We start from the raw sequence: 27,366 nt of genomic DNA, 5'->3' as shown, positions 1-27,366 counted from the left end.
GTGCTCCCGCTGGTGCTGCCTCGGCAGGGTGTGTCTGGGGTCTGGGTTCTGGGGCAGGTGAGGTGAGGGGGGCATGTGGGGCATTTTGGGGATGTCTGGGGGCTATGCTGAGGTCTCATTGTTAACTCTGTCGCCCACTCACTTATTGCCATTGAATGGAAGTGTGTGTGTGTTAGCGTGCATGTGTGTTTGTTTGCGTGTGTGTGTGTGTGTGTGAGTGTGAGAGAGAGAGAGAGAGAGAGAGAGAGAGAGAGAGAGAGAGAGAGAGAGAGAGAGAGAGAGAGAGAGAGAGAGAGAGAGAGAGAGAGACTGTGCCACTGAGTCCCAGCATTAGTCTGCATCCCTCACACTCCTCCACTGATGTTGCTAGTTCATGTTTTTTTTCCCACGTCTCCCTGCGACAGCCCTGGGGCCGTGGCTGCTGAGCTATGGAGATGGCGCGGCGCTCAAAGCATGTCCAATCTCTCTGTGGGTCTGTCCCCTTGTTTTTCTGGGGGAATCGTGCAATACATTAAGACTGGCAGGGTCGCATGGAAATGAACGTGAAGGCAACGTTGCTGAAGTACAGTGCTGCTGCTTATGAGACCAGACAAAAGGGGTGTGGGGGAAGAAAAATAATCTGTCGCAATAATGGCGGAGCCACAATGCCATCATGAAGAGCAGACTGTGGTAGATGAGATGAATAGAGCTGCCTTCATGAGGACTGGGAGTGACTTGAATGTCCTACTCAATGAATTCAATGTCTCACTTAGCGTCTGTTTGTCTGTCTGCCTGTCTGCCTCTTTGTTTCTGTCTGTCTGGTCAACCGATTTTTTACTGTTTGTTCATCTGTTTTTCTCTATTTGTCTGTCTGATTGTCTGTTTCATCGTCTGTCTGCATGCCTTGTTCAACGATTCGTTGAGGATCTTTCTGTCTGTCTGCCTCTTTGCTTCTGTCTGTTCTGTCCATTCATCTGTCTGTATGTTTGTTAACAGCATTTCTTTTTGTCTGTATGTATGTACTGTATGAATGTACTATATATCGTATGTAGGTGGTTGACGTGATGCCTTGTTTTTTCGTAACATTGGTTAAAAACCTACAAAACTTTCATTCTTCTTTCAAAAAACAAATGTCAATGAAAGAGGATGTGGTACATTATGTTTCATATTAGTCTTAGATGAGAAGAAACATTTTTGTTAAGATTTATGTAAAGGTTTATATGTCAAATATCCTGCGGTGTGACTAACATTAATGAAACCTGGAATATAATATATATAGAAATTAACCAACAACATTTTGAATAATGTATGAAGCATTTGGCATGATTGCATAAATATAAACTTAATATTAAGATATGTGAATGTGAAAACAACTCAAGACAGTAATATTAACTACAAGTTCAATTTCGTAACACAAATTGCGTCCTGTGGGGTGACATGTATGTCAATGTTTGTGAACGGGTAGCTGCAAGGCCAACTACAAGGGTCTTAAAGACTGGCTCCAAACCAGTCAGTACTGTGGAGTGCTTTGGAAGTTTAAGGTGACTATTAACCTCTTAATATGTCTTCATATTGCAATGTTTCTCTCACACAATGCTTAGGTTCATTTTATGGTGTCCTGTGGTGTGACTGCTCTTATAGAAGGGAAAAAAGTTTTTTTTATAAATGAAAACACATATTAAGATTAAACACAATATCATTATCAAGTTTGCATGAGCTCAGATGTCAGTCATGTATACAAAAGGATTAAAATGGCCATAATGCAGTGAATTCCCTGTGGTGTGACTTCATTTTCCTGCGATGTGACATGCCTATGAAATGTGTTGATGCAGTACACATTTTCCCAAAAATGGCAAAAATTAGGCGAAATTCCACGGGCCACTTAGTGCTTTATTTTTTTTCATTTTTTTCCATCTTTTCCATAATTTTTTTCAGGAATTGGAATAACTTTTTTTTATTGTGTTACGCCCTTAAACGTCAACCACTCATGTATGTATGTATGTAGGCCTATGTATGTATGTATGTATGTATGTATGTATGTATGTATGTATGTATGTATGTATGTATGTATGTATGTATGCATGTATGTATGTATGTATGTATGTATGTAGGCTATGTAGGCTATGTATGTATGTATGTATGTATGTATGTATGTATGTATGTATGTATGTATGTATGTATGTACAGTCCCAGGAAAAAGTTTGTACACCCTTTGACATTTCTTACCTTTCTGTCAAAATTGGTCATAAAACATGGTCTGATCTTCCCGAAAATCACAAGAAGGAACAACCAGAGTCTGCTTTAACTAATTCAACCCAAACATTTACAAGTTTTCATATTTTCATTGGCCATAAGATGTAAATATTCACAGGACAGCAAGGCATAAGTAAGTACACCCTTGCATTCAATAGGTTTTAACCCTAAGTTAGTCGCAATAAATTCAACCAGATGTTTCCTCTAGTTGCAGATGAGATTAACAAAACAATCTGGATGTATCTGGTCTCCCTCTTCTTTAGAAAACTGCCTCTCGTCAGCAAGGTTTGTGGGATGTCTGGAGTGCATAGCTTTCTTGACCTCATGCCATATAATCTCAATTGTTTTTTATCAGGGCTTTGACTGGGCTATTCCAGAATGTGTGTTTCATTATTATGAAGCCATTCTAAAGTCGATTTGCTTCTAAAGTATGGGTTGTTGTCACATTTCAGGGCCCATACTCTTGTGTGCATCAACTGTGTGACAGACTTCCTCACGTTTTTATCTGTAAAATATCACAATAAACTTCTAAGTTCATTGTTCCACTGATAATAGCAAACTGAAAAGGGCCTGAGGCAGCAAGGTAGCCACATATAATGATGCTCCCGCCACCATACTCAAAGGTGGAGATGATGTTTTGGTGAAGGTGTGGTTCTCCAGTTCTCCTCCAAACATGACATTGTGTGTTCCCCTGAACAATTCAACTTTGGTTTCAACGTTGGTCAACAGAATATTTTGCAGTAATTCTATGAAGCATATAAATGCTTTTTCGCAAACCTCAAAGGTGCAGCAATATTTTTTTGGACAGAAACCCCATTAATTCTAGATTGGCAGAATGAATCCCATTTTTAGCTTTTCTTGGTTACATCTCCTCTTCTGAGTATGGTGGCGGGCAGCCCCGCCGACAGGGGGGGACTAAAGGGCTTTTTGTCCCGGGCCCTGGGAATTCTGGAATAGAGGGGGGCCCATAACTGGGCCCCCATGACGTTGGGCTCAATTATGATATGTTCACTTCAAAATGTGTTGTTTTTTAGGGTAGAAAGGTGCTTTATTTGCATTCAAACAATTACTTATAGATGTTTGTCTTCATTGCCCTTGAAAAAACGGCCAATAACCCCCTATCACCCCTATTCCAAAATGGATTTGTCTTTTTAGAAAAAAAGACGACAGCATTCGATAAGTGGTCAGTGTGCGCGAGCCATTTAGTAAACATGCACAAGTCAGGAGCGCAGAAAAGAAGGAAAAACGAAAAAGAGAGGAAGAAGCCAAAAGGTTGAGGGGTTCTCTGGCTAAATATTTCAGGAAAGACTGGAATGATGTAGCAGGCACCAGTAAAAGCAGCTGTGCAGCAGATCCAGGTAAGACACGGCAAACTTTTTCCAGCCCCGTCGTCAAGTAGGCTAGCCTATCATTGGCACAGGAGGCAGTGAGCAAGTCACACGGGATTCAGTATCAGAGAGACAGGGGGTATCGAATAATTTGATTACCGCAACGGCTTAATAACAATGTGTTTCATGCGCCTATGTAATTGACAGGGGCGGAGTGGCCCACCTTTTCCCACCGGGAGAATTTTCCCCTTGGCGGCCCTCTTTTTAAAAAAAAAACAAAAAAAAAACAAACAAACAAAGCGAACAACATGGTTTCCTAACCAAAAAGACAAAAGCCACAAAATCTGCAGTCGTACTACATGTGGACATTAGTGTTGTCAAAATATCAACCTGAAGTGGAGAATTGTAGCCTACACCTTGATGAAATGCACATCCATTGGTGTAGTCTACGTAAAACGCAGGTACGCACCCATTTCAAAATTTCAGGGATTACAGTATACCCACTTAAAATTGATTGATCCATTATTTACAATAGCACAAATATATACAGTAGACTATACACACATCAAAAAATGCTCAAATATACAGTATACCCACTTCAAAAAGTAGACTACACCACTGGAGCCATCATAACAGTCCAAAGCATCCATAGGCCTACTAGGTTAGGCTACATCACGCTACTGTTCCATGCAAATGTGCACTCCACTGTCATTTTGACAGTTTGAAATTGAAATATCGTTTAAGGAAGACAGGATGAGCATGGGCACAAAGTTTTGAGTGTGGGGATTTTTAGAAGAGTAGGCTTACAAAATATAGTATAATAGCTTACAAAAAGTCTGTCTACATTGTGCAATAAACCCACCATGCAGAAAATAAGCCAAACCTAATAGCTACTTCAAACCACAACCATAAGTCAACAAAATGTATAACCAAACGCCTACCTTAAAACGCTGTCTTCGTCGCAGCAAATGTCTTTGTTTCTTGCAATCACTCTACTTTAATCCACAGCTTAGGCTACACACCCAGCACTGGTCACATCAGAATCTTGTGTGGTAATTATTTTGTTCCATTTCTTCAGACATAGGCTACATCCTAAATGTACCACATATAAATATATGTATGATAATAATATTATTTCGACTATAAGGAGATATACTGACGGTCTAAAAAATCAAAACAAAACCCATTGCTTCTGTTAGGCGCAGTTCTCTTCCTTACCACTTGGTGGAGTCTGTTCGTAACCCAAGTCAATAACCACAGAGCAAGTGAATGGACTGGAAAGACTGTAAACTGTAACAGTCGTGTGGAAATCGGAAAATAAATCATAATTTATTAATATTTCCATCCTTTGGTAACCAATATACATATCACAGGTTCTTCAAATACTGAAAACAAAACTGTGTTACTAAGATCTTGTAAACTTCCGCGATCTACGGTGTATGAAAATTATCAGTAGAGAAGGGGTGTGGCCAATTTACTGTTTGACACCATCAGTGAGGTATTGCCGTCTGGTATGCGGTATAAATACTGGCTAGTCTGCAATATTAAAATACAGGGAAGTGGAGAGTGGGAAGTCAGTGCCAATAAGTTCAATGTCAAAATGTATGGGCCGGTTAAGAACGCAGTGCGGCTGCATTATTACATTTCACGGCCGCGGCCCACCGGGACAAGTCCCCGATCTCCCGACGGCCACTCCGCGCCTGGTAATTGAATCTATGAATATGCACATTACTCTGCAATTATGTGTCCAAATCAAAAGTTTCAGGCAGGCACGCGCACGCCAATCAGGCTGAATTGATATGAGAATCATCCCCGGTCAGCTGAATTACAGCCAGTGTAACTCGACTCTGGTTTAAACTTATTTGGTTTAAAATAAGCCAGTGGCATGTCAACGTGTGAAATTGACATTTAGATAGCCTAGAATTGAATGTAACGAATGGGTTATAACGGTGTCGTTTTGGGGTAACCTGTAACTTTCGGTTCTGATTGCGGTGAACTTGACTCTCGCAAGATGAATGTGCCCCGCCTTCCCCTCTCTGGAAGTTCAGCGGACATATACGCGTCCTTGACATGATTCCCCTTGGTCAAGTGAAAATGGTCGATGTGATGAAAAATGTGCTATTCATGAGCTTAAGTAATACAACAGCGTGGATTTTATTGTGATAGCATTTTGAAAACCATAACTCCACTCAGTCCATATCCGTAAGGTTGTAAATAAGTTTTTGTTTATGTAGTGGGCGAGACCGTTACAGGAAGTAGTTCGACTACGCCACCCCCGGGGGTGGAGCCCCCGGAGGAAATTAATTAGGGGTAGTTACAGATACCCCGGACCAACACACAATGTACCCGCACAATAGATTACCAGGCAAACACAGGTTCGTGCACAATGGAGGCAGAGACAGTGGTGACAATTAATAATTCAAATCTTTATTATTATTTTCAGTATAAAAATATGTATTCTCACTCTTTGCAATAAATATAAAAAGTTACTCACAATTCGTAAAGTGCAGGGGTGGGCGTGCTGCCACCACACCCGCGGATCTATAAACACCTGCCCCAAAGTATGTTCACGTTAACAGTAAAGTGCGGGGGTGGGCGTGCTGCCACCACACCCGCGGATCTGTAAACACCTGCCCCAAAGTATGTTCACTAATTCACAATAGACAACACACCTGGTAGGCCTAGGGCCTTAGAACCCACACTCAGGTTGTCATACTTTGCCACTAGGGGCTGGCACGGCTAACACAATAGGGCGAATGGCACACCTCAGGATTAACAAAAGAAAAAGTAAAGAAATAGTTCACAACAAACAGAAATAATCCACGGCAAACAGAAACAACAAGAAATCATAGCAAACCATGCAAAATAAATCAAAATCCAATTAACACATGCAGTTAAATAAGAAATTAGATAATTGAATGAAATAATGAAAAAAAAGGAAATTAGGCACAGCAAACGAAAGAAAACGAAAATCAAAACATGAGGTAAACCAACCCCAGAGGCTCAGCTCAGTGCAGTCCCCTAGGTATCCCCACACACACTCACACGCACCAACGTACAATTTCCCGAGGCCGGAGCAGCAGCCGAGATACGGGTTCCCGGCTTCCAGAGGCACCACACAACCGGGGCTAAAAGTCGCCGCTCGTGCACCTAAACGCGTGGTGTGTCTGACCACGGCCACTCGGATACAACCTGCAAGGGAGGAGGAGAGCGTTAGCCAAGCTAGCAGGACACCCACTATGACACGATTCTGCTGCCGAGAGGTTACCTTACCCGGAGATGAGGGTGCACCGATGCGCGATTCTCACAGTCGGAGTGCCAATACAGAGGTACACGGCCGAGGCGCCGGTAGCGACCACACGCTGAAACCATAATAATGGCCGTCGTTAGCAACCATGGTACGAAAACAAACAGTCAGGGCTGGGTAAAGGCACAAGCTAACCCACTATAATACATACCGGCGTGCAGGAGACGGGAAATGCGCAAGGTAACCGTTGGTATTGTCCACCGAAGTCCTTGCCAGTGGAGAAGCAAGAGATCACTCTAGCCAAGTAAGAGACGCCAAGTTGGAATCACAACCTATAGAACAGCAGACGCGAAGTTAGCCACTAGCTGCTGGCTAGCACATAAACAGCGACAAGAAATGGTCCACATACTCACGAGGACAAGAAATGGTCCACATCTCCTAGATCTGAACTGGACACCGCACTCCTCTCGACATTAGGCTATCCGTTATAAATGGGCTTGTCATCCCGACGTGGTGTGTTTTGGAGCTGCACAAGGGAATTACAGTACGTGGTTGTGGTTGGGCGTTAGACTATTTTGTGTAGGGACCGTCAGGGATGAGGAGGGGTGGGGGGCTTTTTTGGTGTTGGGAGGGGGGGCCCATTGAGAAAATTTTGTCCCGGGCCCAGCCAAAGCTGTCAGCGGCCCTGGTGGCGGGAGCATCATTATATGCGGCTACCTTGCTGCCTCAGGCCCTTGACAGTTTGCTATTATCAGTGGAACAATGAACTCAAGTTTATTGTGATATTTTACAGAAAGAAAACGTGAGGAAGTCTGTCACACAGTTGATGCACACACGAGTATGGGTCCCGAAATGTGACAACAACCCATACTTTAGAAGCAAATCGACTTTAGAATGGCTTCATAATAATGAAATACAGATTCTGAAATAGCCCAGTCAAAGCCCTGACAAAAAACAATTGAGATTATATGGCATGAAGTCAAGAAAGCTATGCACTCCAGACATCCCACAAACCTTGCTGACGAGAGGCAGTTCTCTAAAGAAGAAGGAGACAAGATACAAACAGATTGTTTTGTTAATCTGTTCTGCAACTACAGGACAAGTCTGGTTGATGATATTGCAACTAACTGAGGGTTAAAACCTACTTAATGCAAGGGTGTACTTACTTATGCCCTGCTCTCCTGTGAATGTTATGGCCTTATGACCAATAAAAATATGATAACATATAAATGTTTGGGTGGAATTAATTAAAGCAGACTCTGATTGTTCCTTCTTGAGATTTCCGGGAAGATCAGACCATGTTTTATGATCAATTTTGACAGAAATGTAAGAAAATTCAAAGGGTGTACAAACTTTTTCCTGGGACTGTATGTATGTATGTATGTATGTATGCATGCACTATATACTGTATGCTTACTGTATCTCTTTTTGTCTGCCTGTTTGGTCTGCCTGTGTGTGTTTTGTTAGGTGTTCCTAACAGAAGTAAAAATCAGCAGTCCTGTGGGAGAACCTGTTGCACACAATGTTCCAGTCAACACAGACACCTTAAAAGGGGTAAGGAGCTCCTCATATCAACTGCTTTTATGTGTTAAAAGAGACCTTCTGTGGTTGTCCATGTTGTCCCTTTACAGTAGCTGTTTTTTACATAACCTGCAAAGCCACTGAAGCTCCAAGTGCTATACATACCAGTCAGGGTTAGCTGCCTGTGAGTGCTCTACTAAAATCCCATGGTTTTCCCTCCTCATTCTTATTGTATGATGTTATATCACCTCATTACTGTGTGAAAAGTACATTATGGTATTCAATTGCATTTTGGAAATTACATAGCTGTTATTTGGAGTTAAATGGACACTTTTATTATCCATCTGCTCGAGAAGGACGATGTTGCTGCTTTCATATCAGAACAACCATCTGACTCCGAACTGGCTATAGTGATGTGATCCATTGATGTGAATCCCATTTCCTTGGTGGTTACATAATGTTGATACATTTCTCCCACTTTTTAGGTACCGTGGGACGGGCTTGCTGAATTTGTAAGTAAACCCTTATGACTGTGTTGAATATTCATTCACAAAACGTGCCCAATGTAGTTTGGGCCAGTACACTTGTGCCAATGTTAAACAATACATCAACTTGACATCACAAAAACCGAATTACACTTTATGATAACAAATGATGTGTGATTCATGTTCCGGACATGTTATTTCGTTCTTATGCCATACATGCCACCTTTCCATAAACCACGTCAACGAAAGTGGAACCAACAATGCAATGTGATTACAGTGAAGTGATTATGATTTCACTTCATGTGTTCTCTGTATCTACATGTCAGAGTATGGAGGTGGCCAATCTGAAGAACGATACCCAGTACCATGTGACCTTATTGGCCTATGGGTGGGCAGGAGAGGGGCGGCCCAGCATGCCAAGGGATATTACTCCAGCCTCTCACGGTAAGAGGAACATACACAAACCACCACGTCAAACGTTGTGCTGATGTGTGCACTCCATTGAGGAAACCAAATAAATGGAGGATGTAAGTGCCCATGTCAGTTCAACCTACTTTGTTAAATAACTGTGTGTGTGCCATGGACAGTATTTTGCAGTACTTAACTTTTTTTTCAATCATTACTTTATTTTTCTTTCCGTTGTGTGTGATTGATGGAAGTGTTTATTATTGGATTTTTACAAGTTAAAATAATTGTTAATGCTTCACTGACCTTTCTTCATCTTGAGCTTATTTGAAGTCGTACACCCATTTATTGGAGTTGTAATTTCCTGGCACCATTGCAGCAGGTTTTATATTACTGTATATTAGCTCACTATATTATACAAGGCTGGATATTAAGTACAGAATAGCCAGAAAAGGCAACTCTGGATCGTCTTGGCCCATGGTTTGAAACCACACTAAAACATATGAAAAAGCATGAGCTTCTCTTGGTACAGTATTTTTATATGAGATAATGTCACTTCCAACCTTTACGTAGGAACCGAAGGTGAAAACGTTTTTCCTCAGCTGTGATATTACTTTATTGCGTTATTGTTGGAGGCAATGTACTGTATGTCACTGAGTGCGTTGCAATATGCGACCTTGCCTAATCCACTTGCCTCCTCCACTTGCTTCTCTCCTCGTACCAGGAAGTAATATGTCATGATGACATCACTGACAACAGCATTATATTTCAGTATCTTGCAAAAGCTCAATTGTAGAGTCTTTTTCTCATTTGCAATTGGGATGGTGAATGAAAAACAGTCCCTCAAAAGCTGGGAAACTTTATCGTTTTCTCCACGGAGGAGGGGCCAGGAGGCGGGACGAGGAGACAAGCGCAACTGGAGGAGGCAAGGTCGCATATTGCAGCGCACTCACTGGTCTGTGTTTTCTTCACTGTCTCCTCTTGCCACAGAGAGATGCCTCAGACCATCGCCCCCCTCAGCCCCGGATGTGGTAGCAGCATCTCACACTGAAATCGTGCTGTCATGGAAACGGGGTGCAAGTGATGGGGCGTCACCTGTTCAGCACTTCCTGGTTTCCTATACTAGGTAAAAAAAACATGTTGATCGTCACTTACAGTGAAAAGAAGGGAAATTAGTCCATAGGCACGCAACATTTTACAGTCATGTATTTTTATGACGTGATAGGTGATAGGAGAGGAAGGTACAGTAGCAAAAAAAAACCGTGACCCTGAACACTACTACCTCACCACCACACACACATGCAAACAAACTAATTTATACATACCGACTCAGACACGCACAGAGACACACAGAGAGGGAGAGGTACTTACTCATACTCATTTGACATACACTAAATTTCACATAAACATACCCCTTCAGTTTTAAAACCTGAAAATGTTAATTTTCCAGTTCAGTAAACATTGCCTGCTGCTATATCGAGTATGCGTGTTGGCTTTTGGTTTAACCCTCATTGTATTTAGAAACAACCGCTCTCTCTGGAGCTACAGTAGAAAGCGTCGAGTAACTAAGAACAGAATGTGGAATTTGGCAACGTTCAAAAAACTATACAAACATTGGCACGGCCCCTTCCGAATAAATGAATGTCGTCTGTTAACTAGAATCGTGGCTCGCGTCCAACTAAGGGAAAATGTATACTTCCTGCTGCCTCTTTTATTATCTGAAAAGGGCCGAAAGGATAAATAGCCATGCCCCACTCCAACCAAAAGGGAGACTCAATTGTTGGGTATTTTTCCTTGATGCTGTTTGGAGATTTTAAGTACAGCTTGCAGAGGACGATGTTTACATCATGAAGGTTGGAGTTGGCCTTGTCTGTTTAAACACGTTGTAAAATGCTAACTTAAAACAGTTCACTAGGAAGTGTCTGGTGTTAGGAAACACCTTACCGTCTCTCAGGTATCAAAAGAGCGAAAGGAAAATGATGAAAGCCAAAAGAAAATGGGAAGAGAAGAAAGTTAAAGCCGCTGAGGAGATGGATGTTTATTTGGAATAGTCATTGCCGCAGACTTGCCAACTTGAATGTATTTCTCATAGAGACCGCAAATTCAGAGTTGCATGCACTCAGAGCTGGACTGGGACGAGAAATCAGACCGGGCATTTTCGGCCAAGCCCGGTCCACCAGTTATTGAGAGTGACAATGAAGCCTGTGACAATATTTTTAGCCATCATTATGAACTATTTTGACCACAACAGGCAAGATTAACATCTAAATCTGACTCTGACAGGTCAGCTGTAGCAGCATAACAACTGATACTACTGCATTGAGGGAAGGGCCAGGCCAAAATCACCAACAGTCCACCGGGCAAATGCCCTGTACGCCTTATGTCCAATCCACATATGCATGCACTCTTCACTTTTGTACAGAACAGGTTCACAACACACACACACACACACACACACACACACACACACACACACACACACACACACACACACACACACACACACACACACACACACACACACACACACACACACACACACACACACACACACACACACACACACACACGTTGGATAACCATTGAGTTTGTCCAGTTTTGTTCTTCATCACAACTGACAAGTCTCTTACAGACAGACAGGCAGGGCAGGCAGGCAGGAGTGCAGTGTGCCGCTTATGCGCCTGTATCCCATTTCGACGAAAAAGTATCAAAGCATGGGGCATAGCTTGAATGCTTCCGCGGTGAATCACGGCTCTCAATGAAGTCTAAGGATATCCAGCGTAGAGAGAGGCCCCCATCTTGTGCCGTTGCTTAGAAAGCGCCCCCTTGCATAGATGCCCCGAAGAGATGGGACCACACACTCGGATCAGACAAGATGTTTGTCAGTTTTGCAAAAAAGACGACCATTGTCGGCTGAATGGTCAGCTGCTGAATGGGTGCGACCCCTGAAGACATTTAAATTTAGATTTCAGAGGAAGAGGAAGGGGGGTGTAAAGAGGCGCCCGTGCTGTCACCGCAACAGGGTTCGTGTGGGCATATTCAGCAGCCGTGTAGAAGGGGAGGGTTAGTAGTGGCACACACATCTCATTAAAGTGGATTCTTTCACTCCCACACACTGACAGTTGCATTCACGGATGTCTAGAGGCATTGAGATATTCTTCTTTGCACTGGTGTGCTGAGCTTGTGATGGTGATGTGTTTGATGTGATTTCTGTTTGTGTACGGCAGGGTGTTGCTGTCATTATGCGCTCCTGGACATTAATGTATTCATCGGAGACACACATTTTCTTATAATTTTCTCACATTTCTACACATTTTCTTATAGGTTTAGGGTTAGGCTTGGGAAAGTGGGTTGCGGCCTTAAAAGTAACCAAATAACGCACACCAGTGGACTGTCGTAATAATCGCTGAGAAGACTTTACTGCTATGGTATTACACCACTATGACACTACACAGGACCTTTAGTAATGCATTCTGACTTCATCATTGGCATTCTGGAAACAGCACATTGATGCATGGGGCCATGTCTTAAGAGTTGAAGCTTAGCTGCAACTTAATAGTGTTAGAGCGTACACATAGCTGCAAGTAATAGTGTTAGAGCGTACACGTAGCTGCAAGTAATAGTGTTAGAGGCTCTTGCAGACGTCTCTTGATTGTTTTTACATACACATCTTATCATGCAATATGATATATACATACAAAGTATTACATTGTGCCATTTCTTTTGTATAGCTTGTCCTAATGTATAGTGTGAAGGAAGGTGCATGTAGTGTTACAGAGGACTCAAGATTGTGAACGCTGCCTGCGTACCTCCAGCTTGTAACCACAGGGTAGAACAGTGAGCCACGTTCTGAAAGGTTCTGGACAAACATGGCAATTACAAAGTCAGATTTGCTCCAGAAAGGAATCAGCAAAGAGTTTTATAAGCTAAACAAATGGTGTGTGTGTGAGGGGACGAGCCGGCCTAGGCTGTGCTAGGACATGCATGGCTGAGAGTAGACCAAAGACGACAAACAACTGACTGTGACCTTACAAAAAGCACAAAAACAAGGCACCTCCCAAAGCCGCCTCTCGCAGGGGGAAAAAATGTGTCAGAAAAAAAAGTTCCCAAAGGGATTTGTATGTGGGGCCACCCATCTCCGAAGCTACGCATTCCGTCGAAAATATGTCTCGCTCTCCCACTGGAGGCTGCAAGATTAGATAACCTTTATTTTAGGCCTACCGCTGCATTTTAAATCTATGCCTGTATTGCCTACTCAAAAATGTAAGTTTGTGTTTCTAGAAAAAAGTAGGTATCTTTTTCATATACTGTATTTGTGTTAGGTATGTGATAGGTTTGTGAGTGCCATGGAAGAGTTACAAATGTCATCATGATTAGCCATGTGTATGTACAGTACTGTTTGAACATAATTTGGTTAAATGTGCAAACCTATGCTTTTTCATGTTGATGATATGAACAAGAGAGTAAGCATTCATCATAATTGTGAGTTTATCATGATTTGATTTACTTACTTGTAAACTGATGATTAAATTAAATTGATGATTTAAATTGATGATACAAATATGTCTGCAAGCACGCATGATGAATGTGTGTTTATGATCATGCTATGATTAACACTGCAAGCCTCTGCTTTATGAAATGAAAAGAAGAGATTAAGCATGTGCAGAATAGATCTGGGCCCTGAGTGAATAATGTGAAGGACAGGGAAGTCCATATAAATCCCCCTCTCAGAGGAAAATGTAGATCCTGGGTAGGTTCAACTTACACATGATGTCATCTCGCCCATGCTTATGTCTCCTCTGCCATCTGTGCATTTGGGACAGATTGTAATATAAGACGTCCATCCATTTAAATAGACCTTTGTAAAATGTAAAACCTTCTGTTGGAGGATGTGGCGTTTTGTTTTGTTTAATACAAGTGAGTTTAGATGAATTGAGCCCTAAGATTAAGAAGTCCTTTTGTTTAGATAACATGTCCCTCATCTCACCCACGCTTATGTCTGCTCTCCAATGTCTACTTTTAGCACAGTTAATAGTCATTTTGTGTTAAAACATGTGTTTGAACATTTTTTTAGAAGAAATAAAGTACGTTCCTGGTTTAGATGCATCAAATTCTTAGATGAAGCACAGCAAATGTTAGTACTATTTCAACACTTAGGGGATTTTAAATCTGACTGTGAGTTGAATTAACACAACTTTTTTTCCTGTATTAACACTCTCTGTCTGAGTCTTGTGATTTAAAGTGATTCTCATGCTTTCCCGCCCTAGACCGGATGTGGATGCGGAGTGGACCTCTCTCCGTGTGCCTGTGCCCACCACCTCCATGGCCCTCCGAGGCCTGAGTCCCGACACACTCTACCAATTCATGGTGCAGGCTGTCAATGCTAACGGCGCTAGCCCCCCAAGCTCCACCAATGGCATTTGGACTCTCAGTGAGTAACCTAGCCATGCTGTATGACGACTAACCACACCATGCTCATATAAAGCCTGGAGAGGGCATTTAAAAAGTAACGAGGCAGCTAGGGCTGGATGATGCGTGTCTGTGGATTCATTTAACAGTGAACTTCTGGTCTCCCCCGCACGGTAGATATTGCTCACTTCAAAGTCTACACTGAATTGTTTTACCATGCCACAGAGCCCAGGCTTTCCCAGGCTTATTTAGGAGTGCCAGTAGGAAAATGGTCTGTTACTATGTAAGCATATCAGTGCTACTCTAGTAGAATATAATATTTATTCAGACTAGATGGAGGTGGAGATATTTGCCATTCATGAAAGCGGATACTCTTTTCTTTCTTTCTTTCTTTCTTTCTTTCTTTCTTTCTTTCTTTCTTTCTTTCTTTCTTTCTTTCTTTCTTTCTTTCTTTCTTTCTTTCTTTCTTTCTTTCTTGCTTCCTTCAATTCATTCCTTATTTCTTTCTGTCCATCTTTCTTTTTGTCCATCTGTCGTTCTTTCTTATCTGCCTGTTCTTCTCTCCTCTCTGTTATTTCCTGTCCTGAATACCTCCATCTTCATTCTGCATATTTTTCATTCCATTGTATGCCAAGTGTGGAAATGTGGTTGGGATGTGAGCTGTATATGTGTTGGCATCCTCCGACGTTCAGATGCTGTCTTCCGATATGGCATCTGTGATTTTTCCATTTTTCAAGGACTTCAAAAAAGTCACCCAAAGTCCAAACACTACAGCATGTGCAACATTGAGACTTTGACCATTTCATTGAATGTGTGACTAACACATCTCTCTCTCTCTCTCTCTCTCTCTCTCTCTCTCTCTCTCTCTCTCTCTCTCTCTCTCTCTCTCTCTCTCTCTCTCTCTCTCTCTCTCTCTCTCTGCAGGTATTCAAGATGCAGGCAGTGGAGCAATCAGTAAACAGCGTCAAACTCATCCCTTTGCCAGTGACGAGGCAGCTGCTGTTTACTCTGATTACAGCGGGAACACTCAGGATGTAAGACAGCCTACTAAACACCACACACCTACCTTACAGTACCTTGGCAGATGGGAACATTTAAGCTGAGGAGGACCATTCAGAAGAGCTCAATTCCTGTGTTTTCTCTTCGCTAACACACTCAAAAGGAGTGGTGGTGCTTGCATTTTTTTGTTTCCATGCACTCAAAACGAGTGGTGTGATCATCAGTAGTACTTCCTGACTGAACATAGCAATCATTCATATCCATTACGAGTGCTTGCTTTTGTCTATCCTAGCAACAATCTCAATTCCATCAGGTGTTTGTTTTGTATCCATATATTTTTTCTCTCAACAGCTCTTTTCAAGTAAAATGCAAGATCTCAGAACACCTCAGCTCGGTTCAGGAGTCTCACAGACGGGCCCCAGCAGCTGGAGCTTTGCCCCACCGGCTGCTATATCAGCCTCCCTGCTGGATGCCCCATCCTCTTCCTCCTCCTCCTCCTCGTCCTCCTCGTCCTTACCCTCGTCCTCTAGTACCACCCTGGTCCCTGTGCTGCCCCCCGCTGCCGCTGCGCCCATGACACTGTGGAGGGGTTCCCTGAGGGGGGTGCACGACCTGCCCTGCGAGGAGACCGTGTGCCCGCAGGACACCATCTGCGTGGATGACCATGCCAGCGGAGGTTCCCGATGCCAGTGCGTCCTGGGCAGAGGAGGGGAGTCCTGCTCTGAGAGTGAGTGCATAATACACCGTACCACATGGACATTATTGGCCAGGAGCACCCACGTATGATTCTGGCCCGACACTAACCCGTCTCTCTCTTTCGCAACCATTTCCTGTCTTCTTTGGACTGTCCTGTATACAAGCCCCCCCCCAATCAATTTTACACACATTACACTTTTATTTCAATACACGTACAAAGTGACTTATGTAGGTACATGGTATGGAGTGCCGAAGTCTGATGGACTGATTAAACCTATTTTCCAATCCACATTATTGCACAAAAAATAAGATAAATGGTCTTTCCGGCCAAACATCAATGGTCTTCCAGCACCAATCCAAATATTAATAATAATAAATTCCCTGCTATCATAGGATGTGAAATCCAGAGCACATGTTAAACGGAATCAGGATTTAGCTTGACTCGCTCCATTCACTTCCATTCAAAATTTTAGCAAGTTGTGGCATGTCAGCCATGTATGAGGGTGTAAAGGACCACCCACATTATTGGGCAGGATTCATCCACTCACTTACCATTAGGTGACAACTGCCCATTTAGATGGATGGATGGATGGATGGATGGATGGATGGATGGATGGATGGATGGATGGATGGATGGATGGATGGATAAGTAGACACATCAATGGGTGGGTAAAGGATGGGAGGGTAAAGGATGGGTGGATGGGTGGTCACAAGTTTGGAAATTTCAGAAAAATGTTGATGACTGGTGTCACGCACACAAAGTTAGGCTTTCATCTAGAAGAAGGAAAGCATGTAAAACTGAGTGGCAGACAGGCGGTAGATTTAACTAGGCGGTAGATTTAAATTACATGAGCAGTGATGTAACCCTTCTATTATTGCATTACATTATGTCACACATTGTACTGTAGTATTTAGCTTCCAGGCAAAGTGATTCTCCAGTGAAGAGCAATACCCAAGCCTCTGTCCATCTGTTTTTTGCCTGTTGTTTGCTCTGTTGTTGTTGCATTACATACATCAGAGTTGTACAAAATTCTGAATTGAATTGAGAATGAGAATCCCATTCCATTCTTGAATTTCAGTATGAATTTGAATTGAAGTTCAAAACGGTAATATCCTGTAGGGGTGGAGTCAATTCAAATTTGTGCTTTGCATGTGTACATGAGGGCTAGCTCAAAGGGTATGAAATAGAAATCGGATTGGACCTTAATCTTTTATCTTTTATTTAGTGCAAACGCAAAAAGACTGAACATTTCAGTGTTACTACATCTTACTCCGAGTCCACTATTTAGGATTCTCTCGCCACATACCTTGTCATGTTAAACCTCAACTAGCATGCACTGCAGGGTAGATTTAGAGACGTTTAGACTACCAGAGTGCCCGGGGCAATCACCTGTCACACACCACGCTTCAGTTTTTATCACCAAGAGGTCCTGACCTTCGTGAGTCATGTAAGAAGTTGTGTTTTGTAAGGCGAACATGGAAGTATGGGAAAGGAAGAGAGTGAGGGGGTGAAATAAGTGTGTGTGTGAGTGTGTGTGCGTGCGTGTGCATATGTGTGCATGTTGCTGTGTGTGTGTTTGAGCGTGTGTGCGCGCATATGCATGTGTGTGTGTTTGTGTGTCTGGGAGGGGATGCTTTGGCAGGATTGTCACATGCAAGATGCTGTGACGGCCTGGCTCTCTGAAGAGCACCACCGCTCTCACGGTAGGGACACACAGGAGGCGAAGCAAGCGAAGCGAAGAGAGGCAAAATCCAACCGTCATCAGGTCGTCGCGGCAAATCAAATGAAATGGAACAGTTATGTTGTTGATTTGATTTGGCCGCGGCAGGCAAATTCGCTCCTTTGCATAACATTAAACCTTCTTTAATAATTTCGCTTCGCTTCACTCCTGTTCGCTTGCTTTCGCTTGCCATTGCTTGCCTTCGCCTCTCTCATAGGAATGAATGGCAAAGTTCGCAAATTCGCGTGTATGTGTCCCTACCGTCAGGGTGTGCTCTGGGGCAGTGTTTCCCAACCTTTTTTTGTCTCCCGTACCCCCTAAGCCTCTTAGTTGTGCCATGAGTACCACCTAATTCATGTTCTATATCGCTTTCTCTGTTCTGATGTGACCGTTCCATACATTTGTTATAATAATACAAATTTCCAAGTACCCCCTGCAGTGTGCTCGCGTACCCCTAGTGGTACAAGTACCCCTGGTTGGGAAACACTGCTCTGGGGAATCGACCACCCGCGCGCACCGCAACATCTGCGTAGGAGGAGAGCCGGCCCGGGACACATGTCCTGACCTCCTGACTAGAATGCCGAGAAATGCCCTCACAAGACAGGAACAGAGCAGGGAACTTGGCAGGCAGACAGACAGAGGTTCATGACTAAGAAGGTCTCTCCTGCCATAGACTTTCACATCAACTCAGTCTGTGTCATGTCTCCGTGTGTACTGTACCACACATTTAATTTTGCCTAGCACTCTGTGTGCACATCAAATGCAGCAATTTGGCACTGGGGGATTTTTTTGGCTTTTGTGCCTTAGGAAAGGATAGAGCAAGAGGGACAGGAAATTAGTTGGGAGAGTGATTTGGGGAAGGAATGGCAAATGACCTGGGCAGGAATAGATTAGGCCTTTAGGCTACGGTAGGGTCAGCACTGTGTGATTTTGAGTTCAGCACCCTGGTTTTTATACAGCCATGTACTGTATATATTGTGGTTCCCGAACTGGGCAGTGGGTAGTGGTTCTCAAACTTTCTCTGCTGCGGCGCCCTGTTTAAAATAAAATAAATACATTTAATGAAACATAAAATTGAATATGGTTACCAAACAATCTTTGGAATGGTTACAATACATAGGCTACATTATATTATATGAAAGCTTATCGTTTTATGCACACAGTCCCTTCTGGCCGGGACTCGCCTGCAGTACCTGCCTGACTCTCTCAGTAGGGGAATCACTGCAGTAGGCGGTCTGGGAGTGGTGTCCTAACTAGGGCTGGGTAAAATAATCAATTTAATCGATAATCGATCAATACCATTTAAAATTCACATAGTCGATTCACAGGGCACAAAATCGATTTTTTTGGTTCTTTTTCTTTTTGTTATTTTTGTTTAATTTAGGTCTATGGAAAATACCCAGTAGGTATTAGTCAATTAGGCCTAGGCCTACTTATTACAAATTAGCAATCTGTTAACATTGTCAAGCCACAGCCCATTTTTATATAAAAATAGGCAACAGCACTTTTTGGGGGAAATCCTGGCACCAAGAAGGGAAAGGATTGAATCGATTCGGAATGAATCGAAACGAATCGATACAGGAACATGGCTGCGATACCCAGCCCTAGTCCTGACCTCCAGAGTGGTGAGAGTATCCTTTTGCGGGCAGAGAGAGGTCAATGACTAAGAAGGCATCACCCGCCAGAGTCTCTGGCTATCCACTCTCTGTGTCACAGGGTGCGTGTGCAAGTGTTTGAGTAACATTTGCCTTTGCCCTTGGATGACCTTGGCTCTTTAGAGAGTGGAGAAGCCTTTTTTTAAAAGTGAAAAACAGTAACAAACAGAACCACGTGTAACTACAAGAAACTACTGCCACACATTGAGAATATAGACGTACGTACATAGACTACATTGAGAGAGAGAACCAGGGAGAAGCTGGCAGACTGACTATGAGGGAGGGAATGAACATAACAGGAACAGATGACACAGACTACATGTGCTGTGTTCAGTTTGTGGAATGATTTTCCAGGCCTTACTGTGAAACTATAGTCTATTATTCTAATCGCAATGAGTTATTTGAAACCAAAGCATATGGTTATGCTTCACCTGCTTTTTCAAAGTGATTATTGTACGTAGGTGTGTTCAATTTGAAAGCTATAAAAACCTGATGGTTTCTACACTACGTATATTCTATTTCCAGATATTATTTCAAAGTGGATGTGCATTGCATTGCATTGCAGGTTTCAGTGGTTGTTGTCCACAAACTAAGATTTTCAGCAGGCCTCTCTGGGTCGGTGCTTGTATTTCATGGCAAAAGACTGTAGTGTAAATCCTGGACAACCTACTTGGCCGTTCAACCGGGATGATAATCACTATCCCGCACGGTCTCTAAATAAACCTTTTGTCCACAGTCCTGGATGCTCTCCTAAAGTACATGTCCACAGAGTGTGTAAGCTCCAGTCTAAATGAACCTTTGTTCGCTGCCCTGGTGCTGCGAATGGGAAACAATCCTAGTGGATCAGATCCAGCGATGAACAGTCCCAGATGCTGTAACTCAACTGTTTACTCTTTGCTTCAACAGAAGGGAAGGGCAGTCGTGTGATTGGCTGTCAAACCCAAATATCACCACCCTCTCGCCAGAATCACAAACTACGCCTTTAATCAGAAGCCTAGTAGCCCACTGTAGGTCTCTTTTAAACCTTAAAGAGATACGATGGAACATTCACCGTTTCCTCTTGTGTCTCTCCAACTAAATGGATGCTTTGAACTAAAAATTACCCTCTCACCAGAATCACACACTACGCCTTAAATCAGACGCTCAGTATCCCACAGTAGGTTTGAGGCTTTTCAACACTGCATCACTGCATCTCTATAAAACTTAGAGATACTCTGTAATGTTTAGTATTTTACCCCCAAATACGTTTCCTTGTGTGTCTCCAACTAAATGGATGCTCTAAACCAGGGGTGTCAAACTCGAATTGACCGAGGGCCAAAATCAAAATCTGGGATGAAGATGCGGGCCGAATTCATTTAAAATACACTACTATTATGCAACAGTAGACTTAAAGCAAGGCAAATAACACATTCCCATCATACTATCGGATACTTCTAGTGCTAGTATGTGCTTACATTCTGGACCCACTCATAATTACTGTGATGCACGAAATTTTACCTTCAAGTCATATTTTTTCTACATAAATGGTGTATGTGGGCCAATTGTAATACACATTTGAGATGATTTCGAAGGCCGAATAAAATGGCTCCGCGGGCCAAATTTGGCCCCCGGGCCTGAGTTTCACATCAACTGCTCTAAACTAAACCACCCTCTCACCAGAATCACGCACTACACCTTTAATCAGGAGCCTTGTAGCCCCACAGTAGGTTGAGGCTGTTCAATACTTTATGGCTATGCCTCTTCAAACCTTAAAGAGATACTGTACAACATTTAGTATTTCCTCCTCTGTCTCCAACTAAATGGATGTTTTTGGAACTAAATCACACTTTCGTCAAAGTCATAAACTGTGACTTGAATCAGCAGTCTAGTAGCCCACAGAATATTTTTTCAATACTGCATCTCTTTAAAACTTAGTGATACTCTGTAATTTTTCCCCCAATTGAGTTTCCTCTTTGTATCGCCAATTAAAGCAGTGACTCCCAACTAGGGGTACAGGTTTTGTATTTACTAGGGGTATGCAAGCCCACTACACGGGGTACGTGGACAAATATTACTAACAAATGTAGTAGAGAATATCACATTTGGGTAGAAGAAGAGATAAAGAGAAATGGACGAGGGCATACTCATGGGGCCTCATTTATCAAGCGTTCTTAGGCACAGATCTGTGCGTAAAGCGTGCGTGCGATCATTCCTGAGCAAAGTGTGGGATTTATGAACATGTACTTGAACGTAGAAATGTGCCTAAATCTACGCACACCTCAGACCATGCGTGCGAGTGGAAGAAACACGAAATTGCAAATAATATTGACCGTGCAAGCTATAGTTTGCTTTGAATGACAATGTATGACAGTGTGCTATTTTACAGTGTTTTCGTTCATGTGTGTCTCCTTCTTTTACTTATTTTGAAACACGGTCCTCCTCCTGTCGAGAGCACCTCCACAGAAATGGTTCTATCTCCGCACTTCCCGCCAGCGCTTCGACTGGCCCGTGTGTCCGCGTGTATTCGTGTGTGTCCGAACAGGGTGGCGCCTTCGAATTAACATGGCATTTGAATATATTTTAATACCATATACGGTTACTTGGAGGCGTTTCGGGATGCTAATTACCCCGAATGCGCGCGTGCACAGTGATTTGGAAGGTGTGGGATTTATCATGCAGACGTGTGCGTAGGAGCAGCCAACGCACGTTTGATAAATCCCGATTTTTCTGTACTTGCGAACATTCTAAATTTCACTCCTAAGACACAATTTAGAAGACATTCTACGAACTGATGATAAATGAGGCCCATGGTATGACTAAAAAAAGGCTTAGAGGGTACACAAGACTTAAATGTTTGGGAAGCACTGAACTGAAGGGACGCTGTGTGAACTACAGCAAATGGATTGTTTTCCACATGTAGGCCAAAGTTGGTTTGTGGATACTCATCCTTATATATCTATAGTTTAAAGTTCAGAGATGGGCAACCGAGAGGAGTTTTTTTTGCCTCAAAGGAGCTTCCCCTTGTGTTTTTGAGTAAATGGAGACACTTGTGAGAATGGATGGACTGTGACTTCCTCTCACCTCCATGCATGCTTTTCGGCTCATCTGATCACTGGGGCAACTGGGTGCAGTGGAGAATCTTCATTCACTTGATAACTTATTGGATTCACTGACTAGTGAGGACCATTAACTTGAAAAAGTTGCATTGTGGTCCTTTAGCAAGGGTTGCATGAAGTGATTGTGGTTCTTTTCCAAAGTCTTTCCGAAAAGTCTACTCTACTCAGACAGTTCCACAACTAATGTTGTCAATATTTGAAGAGTTCAGATGCAAAACCCCCGAAGTGCTTTTTCAGAAAATAATCTTTATTCATTTTTATTTAATACAAACCTTACAAAATTGCATATGTTTTATTTTATTTATGTAATGCAATTATTTATATGTATTATCAAGTACATGAATGTAAAACCAAACCAACAACGGGGTTCTGTAAAAATATAAAAGTGCAGGTCTTCAGATATGGAGTTAGGGGGTTTTGCATCTGAACTCTTCATTTCCTTCCCCCCAGCCGTGGCGTCTCATTTCCCAAGGCTCTATGGCTACTCCTACATGGCCTTCAGTCCTCTGAAGAACTCCTTCCACACCTTTGATATCACACTGGACTTAAAGGTATGTTTCGTAATGGTATTACTGAGAAAAGACAGACAGTTATCTCTTATGCTGCTAAAGTTATCTATTGTGTTATATAACTTGTAACAATTATAGTGTGGTGACGTGTGTGTGCATGTGCGTATGTGTGTCTGTGTGTGTCTGTGTGCGTGTGTGTATGTGTGTGTGTGTGTGTGTGTGTATGTGCTGCTTTGTGCCTTTTCCAAGCATGTTTGTGTGTATATAGTAACATGTTGCACTACTACAGGTATGTAGCCTAGTACTACAGTATGCCTATTTTGTTGTTGTCTTCACAGGCAGACAGTGAGGACGGCCTCCTGTTCTACTGTGGTGAGGGGGAACATGGACACGGGGACTTCGCCTCTCTAGCTCTCATCCGAGGAAAGCTCCACTTCAGGTATCTCCCGCCATACTGCACTACTGGTATTTTCTCTGGAGGTGTTTTCAGGCATACTTGAGCCCTCTGAATCGTAAGCTGGTTCCCAATTCCAGACAGGCAGTAACTACAATAAAACATGGGTAATGGGTAAATTAACCATGTTTTTTCGTGGCAATGACGTCATATTGGTTTTGGCTCGCCTGCTGTTTTGGTATGACTGCGGGCCAACCAAGCTCTTTGGCTCCTCATGTAACTGTGGGAACTGGGTGTGGAATCCACAGTAACTCTGAAAACTTGCTTGTGTGTCAATTTCTTCACATGTACTAGGACGGTGGTTTTTAAAGTGGGGGCCGGGGACCCCTGGGGCTCCGCGAAGGGGTGCTAGGGGGGCCGCGGCAGGTTGGAAGTATAACAAATAATTGTAATCATTAATTAATGTACACCAAAAAAGCAAACTAATGAACTAAACATTATTTCCATTAGTAGAGAAATGCATTAAGAATAATCTATTTCATCTCTGAATTCTGTATTTTATAAATCCCAATGGGGCACTGACACACAGACCGAGACTTATGCTTGTGAAAGAGTGCAGAAAAAGAATAGTGTGGCACGCATGGCCCGTGTCAGGGGGGCCTTGGCTGAAATCTATTAGTACATGGGGGCCCTCGTCATGGTAAAGTTTGGGATCCCCTGTACTAGGACACACAAAGGAATCAAAATTGCGTAACCCATCAAGCCGTCCATAGTACTGTACGTACGTACATGCACATACATACTGTACACGGAATATGACAAGGGTGGGGGTGGGGGGTTGGTTAATTACCGTAAGACCTGGAAGAAGAAAGACAGAGATGCAGAGGAAGAACATTGCATGTGGTAAAAATGGAGCAGAATGTTAGCCTGGTAAAACAGCGCCACCCGCTAAACGCCAAAGTTTTTCAGCTAGCGAGTGGTTTCACATTTAGGCTGGTTTATCAGGCTAGCAGAATGTTGGAAAAGGACAAAACAAGAACACGATACAGTACAACATGACATAACTTTCATAACTTTCAATAGACAATGGAAGTGTGTGTGTGCGTGCGTGTGCGTGTGTGTGTGTGTGTGTGTGTGTGTGTGTGTGTGTGTGTGTGTGTGTGTGTGTGTGTGTGTGTGTGTGTGTGTGTGTGTGTGTGTGTGTGTGTGTGTGTGTGTGTATGTCTATGTCTGCATTGTGTAACTGTTGTGTTGTGTGTGTGCAGGTATAACTGTGGCACGGGAGCAGCTTATCTGGTGAGTGAGAAGGAGATCGCGGTGGGCCAGTGGCACACGGTGAGCGTGCACAGAGAAGGCACCAGCGGCTGGCTGCAGCTGGACAACCACGCGCCCGTTACTGGCCAGTCACAGGTGGGAGCATTTCACATACACATGGGTCAAAGACGTGCAAAATGGCAATGTGATTCAGTGTAATGGATGCCTTCTGCTGACTGTAACTGTAAAAAACATGACTCTTTTTATTTATTTATTGTTACAGGGAATTCATGAAAGCCTCGGGTGTCATCCATTCACTTGAAACAATCTAAAAATCATGTATTTTTGCAGTTACAGTCGGCGGAAGGTGTCCGTAGCACTGAATGACAAAGGCGTCTTTGACCCACATACAGGCACACACACACACACACACACACACACACACACACACACACACACACACACACACACATACAGACACACACACACACACACACACACACACACACACACACACACACACACACACACACACACACACATGGATACGCACGCACACACAGATGCCTGGACAGACACCATGATTACACATACTGTATACGTACATAATAAACACATAACATGAACTTATCATCAATGTTTTTGCAAAACCCCTCTGGAACCTCTTCAGTTTTAGTGCGTCTGTGATGATGAGCTAGTTTTCTAATCTCTCTTTCTCTCTCTCTCTCTCTCTCTCTCTCTCTCTCTCTCTCTCTCTCTCTCTCTCTCTCTCTCTCTCTCTCTCTCTCTCTCTGTCTCACTCTCCTTCTCTCTCTCTCAATTTACAGGGAACCTACGCAAAGATCACCTTCCGCTCTCCATTCTATGTGGGCGGGTCGCCGAACAGCTATTGGTTGGCGAGGGCAGTAGGAACCAATCGCGGCTTCCAGGGTTGCGTGCAGGGCCTGTCAATCAATGGCAGATCGGTGGACATGAGGCCTTGGCCACAGGGGCAAGCCCTCACTGGAGCTGATGTGGGTTAGTGGAGAGACGAGACACTTACACACACACACACACACACACACACACACACACACACACACACACACACACACACACACACACACACACACACACACACTGCAGTACATGCACACACATTCACAGTGACTCACTCACTCACTCCCTCACTCATAGATAAACTCTCTCCCTCTATCTCTCTCTCTTTCTTTGTCTGTATTTCTTTCTTTCTTTCTTTCTTTCTTTCTTTCTTTCTTTCTTTCTTTCTTTCTTTCTTTCTTTCTTTCTTTCTTTCTTTCTTTCCTTTCTCCTCTCTCTCTCTCTCACACACACACACACACACACACACACACACACACACACACACACACACACACACACACACACACACACACACACACACACACACACATGCACACACACAGAGTCATTTGATATCATTGGTTGGAAGAAAGCAAGCGGATCTGACAGGTGGACAGCCAGGATAACACTGTAGGGACTGTTGGATAGGCTGTACAAAGTCACCCGCCCCTCCCACCGTCTTCCCCGTTCTCTCTCAGACTTTCCAGCAAAATAATAACTGTGTTTTTCTTCAGAGTTGAGTCTATTGCTGCATGAATGGGTGCTGCCATGAAGTCACCCCTTGCGTGCTGTGGTCACTCTCTCCTGCCGTAGGTGAGTGCACCAGACACGCCTGCAGCGGAGTGGCCTGTGCCAACGGCGGGACGTGCTACATTACCTCAGACGATGCCTACTTGTGCCTCTGCCCTCTGGGACACCACGGCCCGCTGTGTCAAGAGAGTAAGTGTCTAGTCCACATAGTCACAGACGCGCATGCACACGGACGCACGCACATGCACACACACACACACACACAAACAGCTTTGATGGAGAAGACAGGTTTTGTTGATATTTCCTCTAAGACCTCAAGAGCTTACTGAGCTGTGGAGATTTTTCTCTGCTAAACTGGCTCAGTCTGTGTGTGTGTGTGTGTGTGTGTGTGTCTGTCTCTCTCTCTCTCTCTCTCTCTCTCTCTCTCTCTCTCTCTCTCTCTCTCTCTCTCTCTCTCTCTTTCTCTATCTCTCTCTCTCCCTCTCTCTCTCTCTCTCTCTCTCTCTCTCTCTCTCTCTCTCTCTCTCTCTCTCTCTGTTTTCCAAATAGTTCTGTGAATAGTTTTGTAACAATATCCATTGTTGAGAATACTTCTTTATTGGAAACAGAATCACTTTTCGGGTTAGAACAAAAACAAGTTGGGAAACTTTTAAAAGCTTTGAACTGCATCTCATATAAAAAAAATGGGGACACATGTAAAGTCAGGACTATGCTCTCTTCTTCATCTTTTTGGTAGCAGTAATAGTTAGGGCTGGGTAAAAAAATCGAGTTAATTGATAATTGATCGAATAATTTATGTCTATGG

At 43.2% G+C, this 27,366-nt stretch overlaps 1 protein-coding gene across 2 annotated transcripts in view; it reads left to right on the top strand.

The window, feature by feature from the left end:
• LOC134459362 (pikachurin-like) overlaps positions 1–27,366 on the top strand; it is a 57,260-nt gene that overhangs the window by 5,405 nt on the left and 24,489 nt on the right. For both annotated transcript variants that reach the window (XM_063211698.1, XM_063211699.1), the window contains 12 exons: positions 8,275–8,361; positions 8,814–8,840; positions 9,140–9,257; positions 10,209–10,344; positions 14,486–14,649; positions 15,552–15,661; positions 15,978–16,353; positions 23,244–23,344; positions 23,641–23,741; positions 24,962–25,106; positions 25,778–25,967; positions 26,625–26,750. In XM_063211698.1, the coding sequence (XP_063067768.1) occupies positions 8,275–8,361; positions 8,814–8,840; positions 9,140–9,257; positions 10,209–10,344; positions 14,486–14,649; positions 15,552–15,661; positions 15,978–16,353; positions 23,244–23,344; positions 23,641–23,741; positions 24,962–25,106; positions 25,778–25,967; positions 26,625–26,750 (1,681 nt within the window). The remainder of the gene's footprint in view (positions 1–8,274; positions 8,362–8,813; positions 8,841–9,139; positions 9,258–10,208; positions 10,345–14,485; positions 14,650–15,551; positions 15,662–15,977; positions 16,354–23,243; positions 23,345–23,640; positions 23,742–24,961; positions 25,107–25,777; positions 25,968–26,624; positions 26,751–27,366) is intronic.

This window comes from Engraulis encrasicolus, chromosome 12 (genome assembly GCF_034702125.1).
Source record: "Engraulis encrasicolus isolate BLACKSEA-1 chromosome 12, IST_EnEncr_1.0, whole genome shotgun sequence".
NCBI lineage: Eukaryota > Metazoa > Chordata > Actinopteri > Clupeiformes > Engraulidae > Engraulis > Engraulis encrasicolus.
Note: the sequence above shows the minus strand (reverse complement) of the source record. Positions and strands in the feature narration are given on the sequence as shown.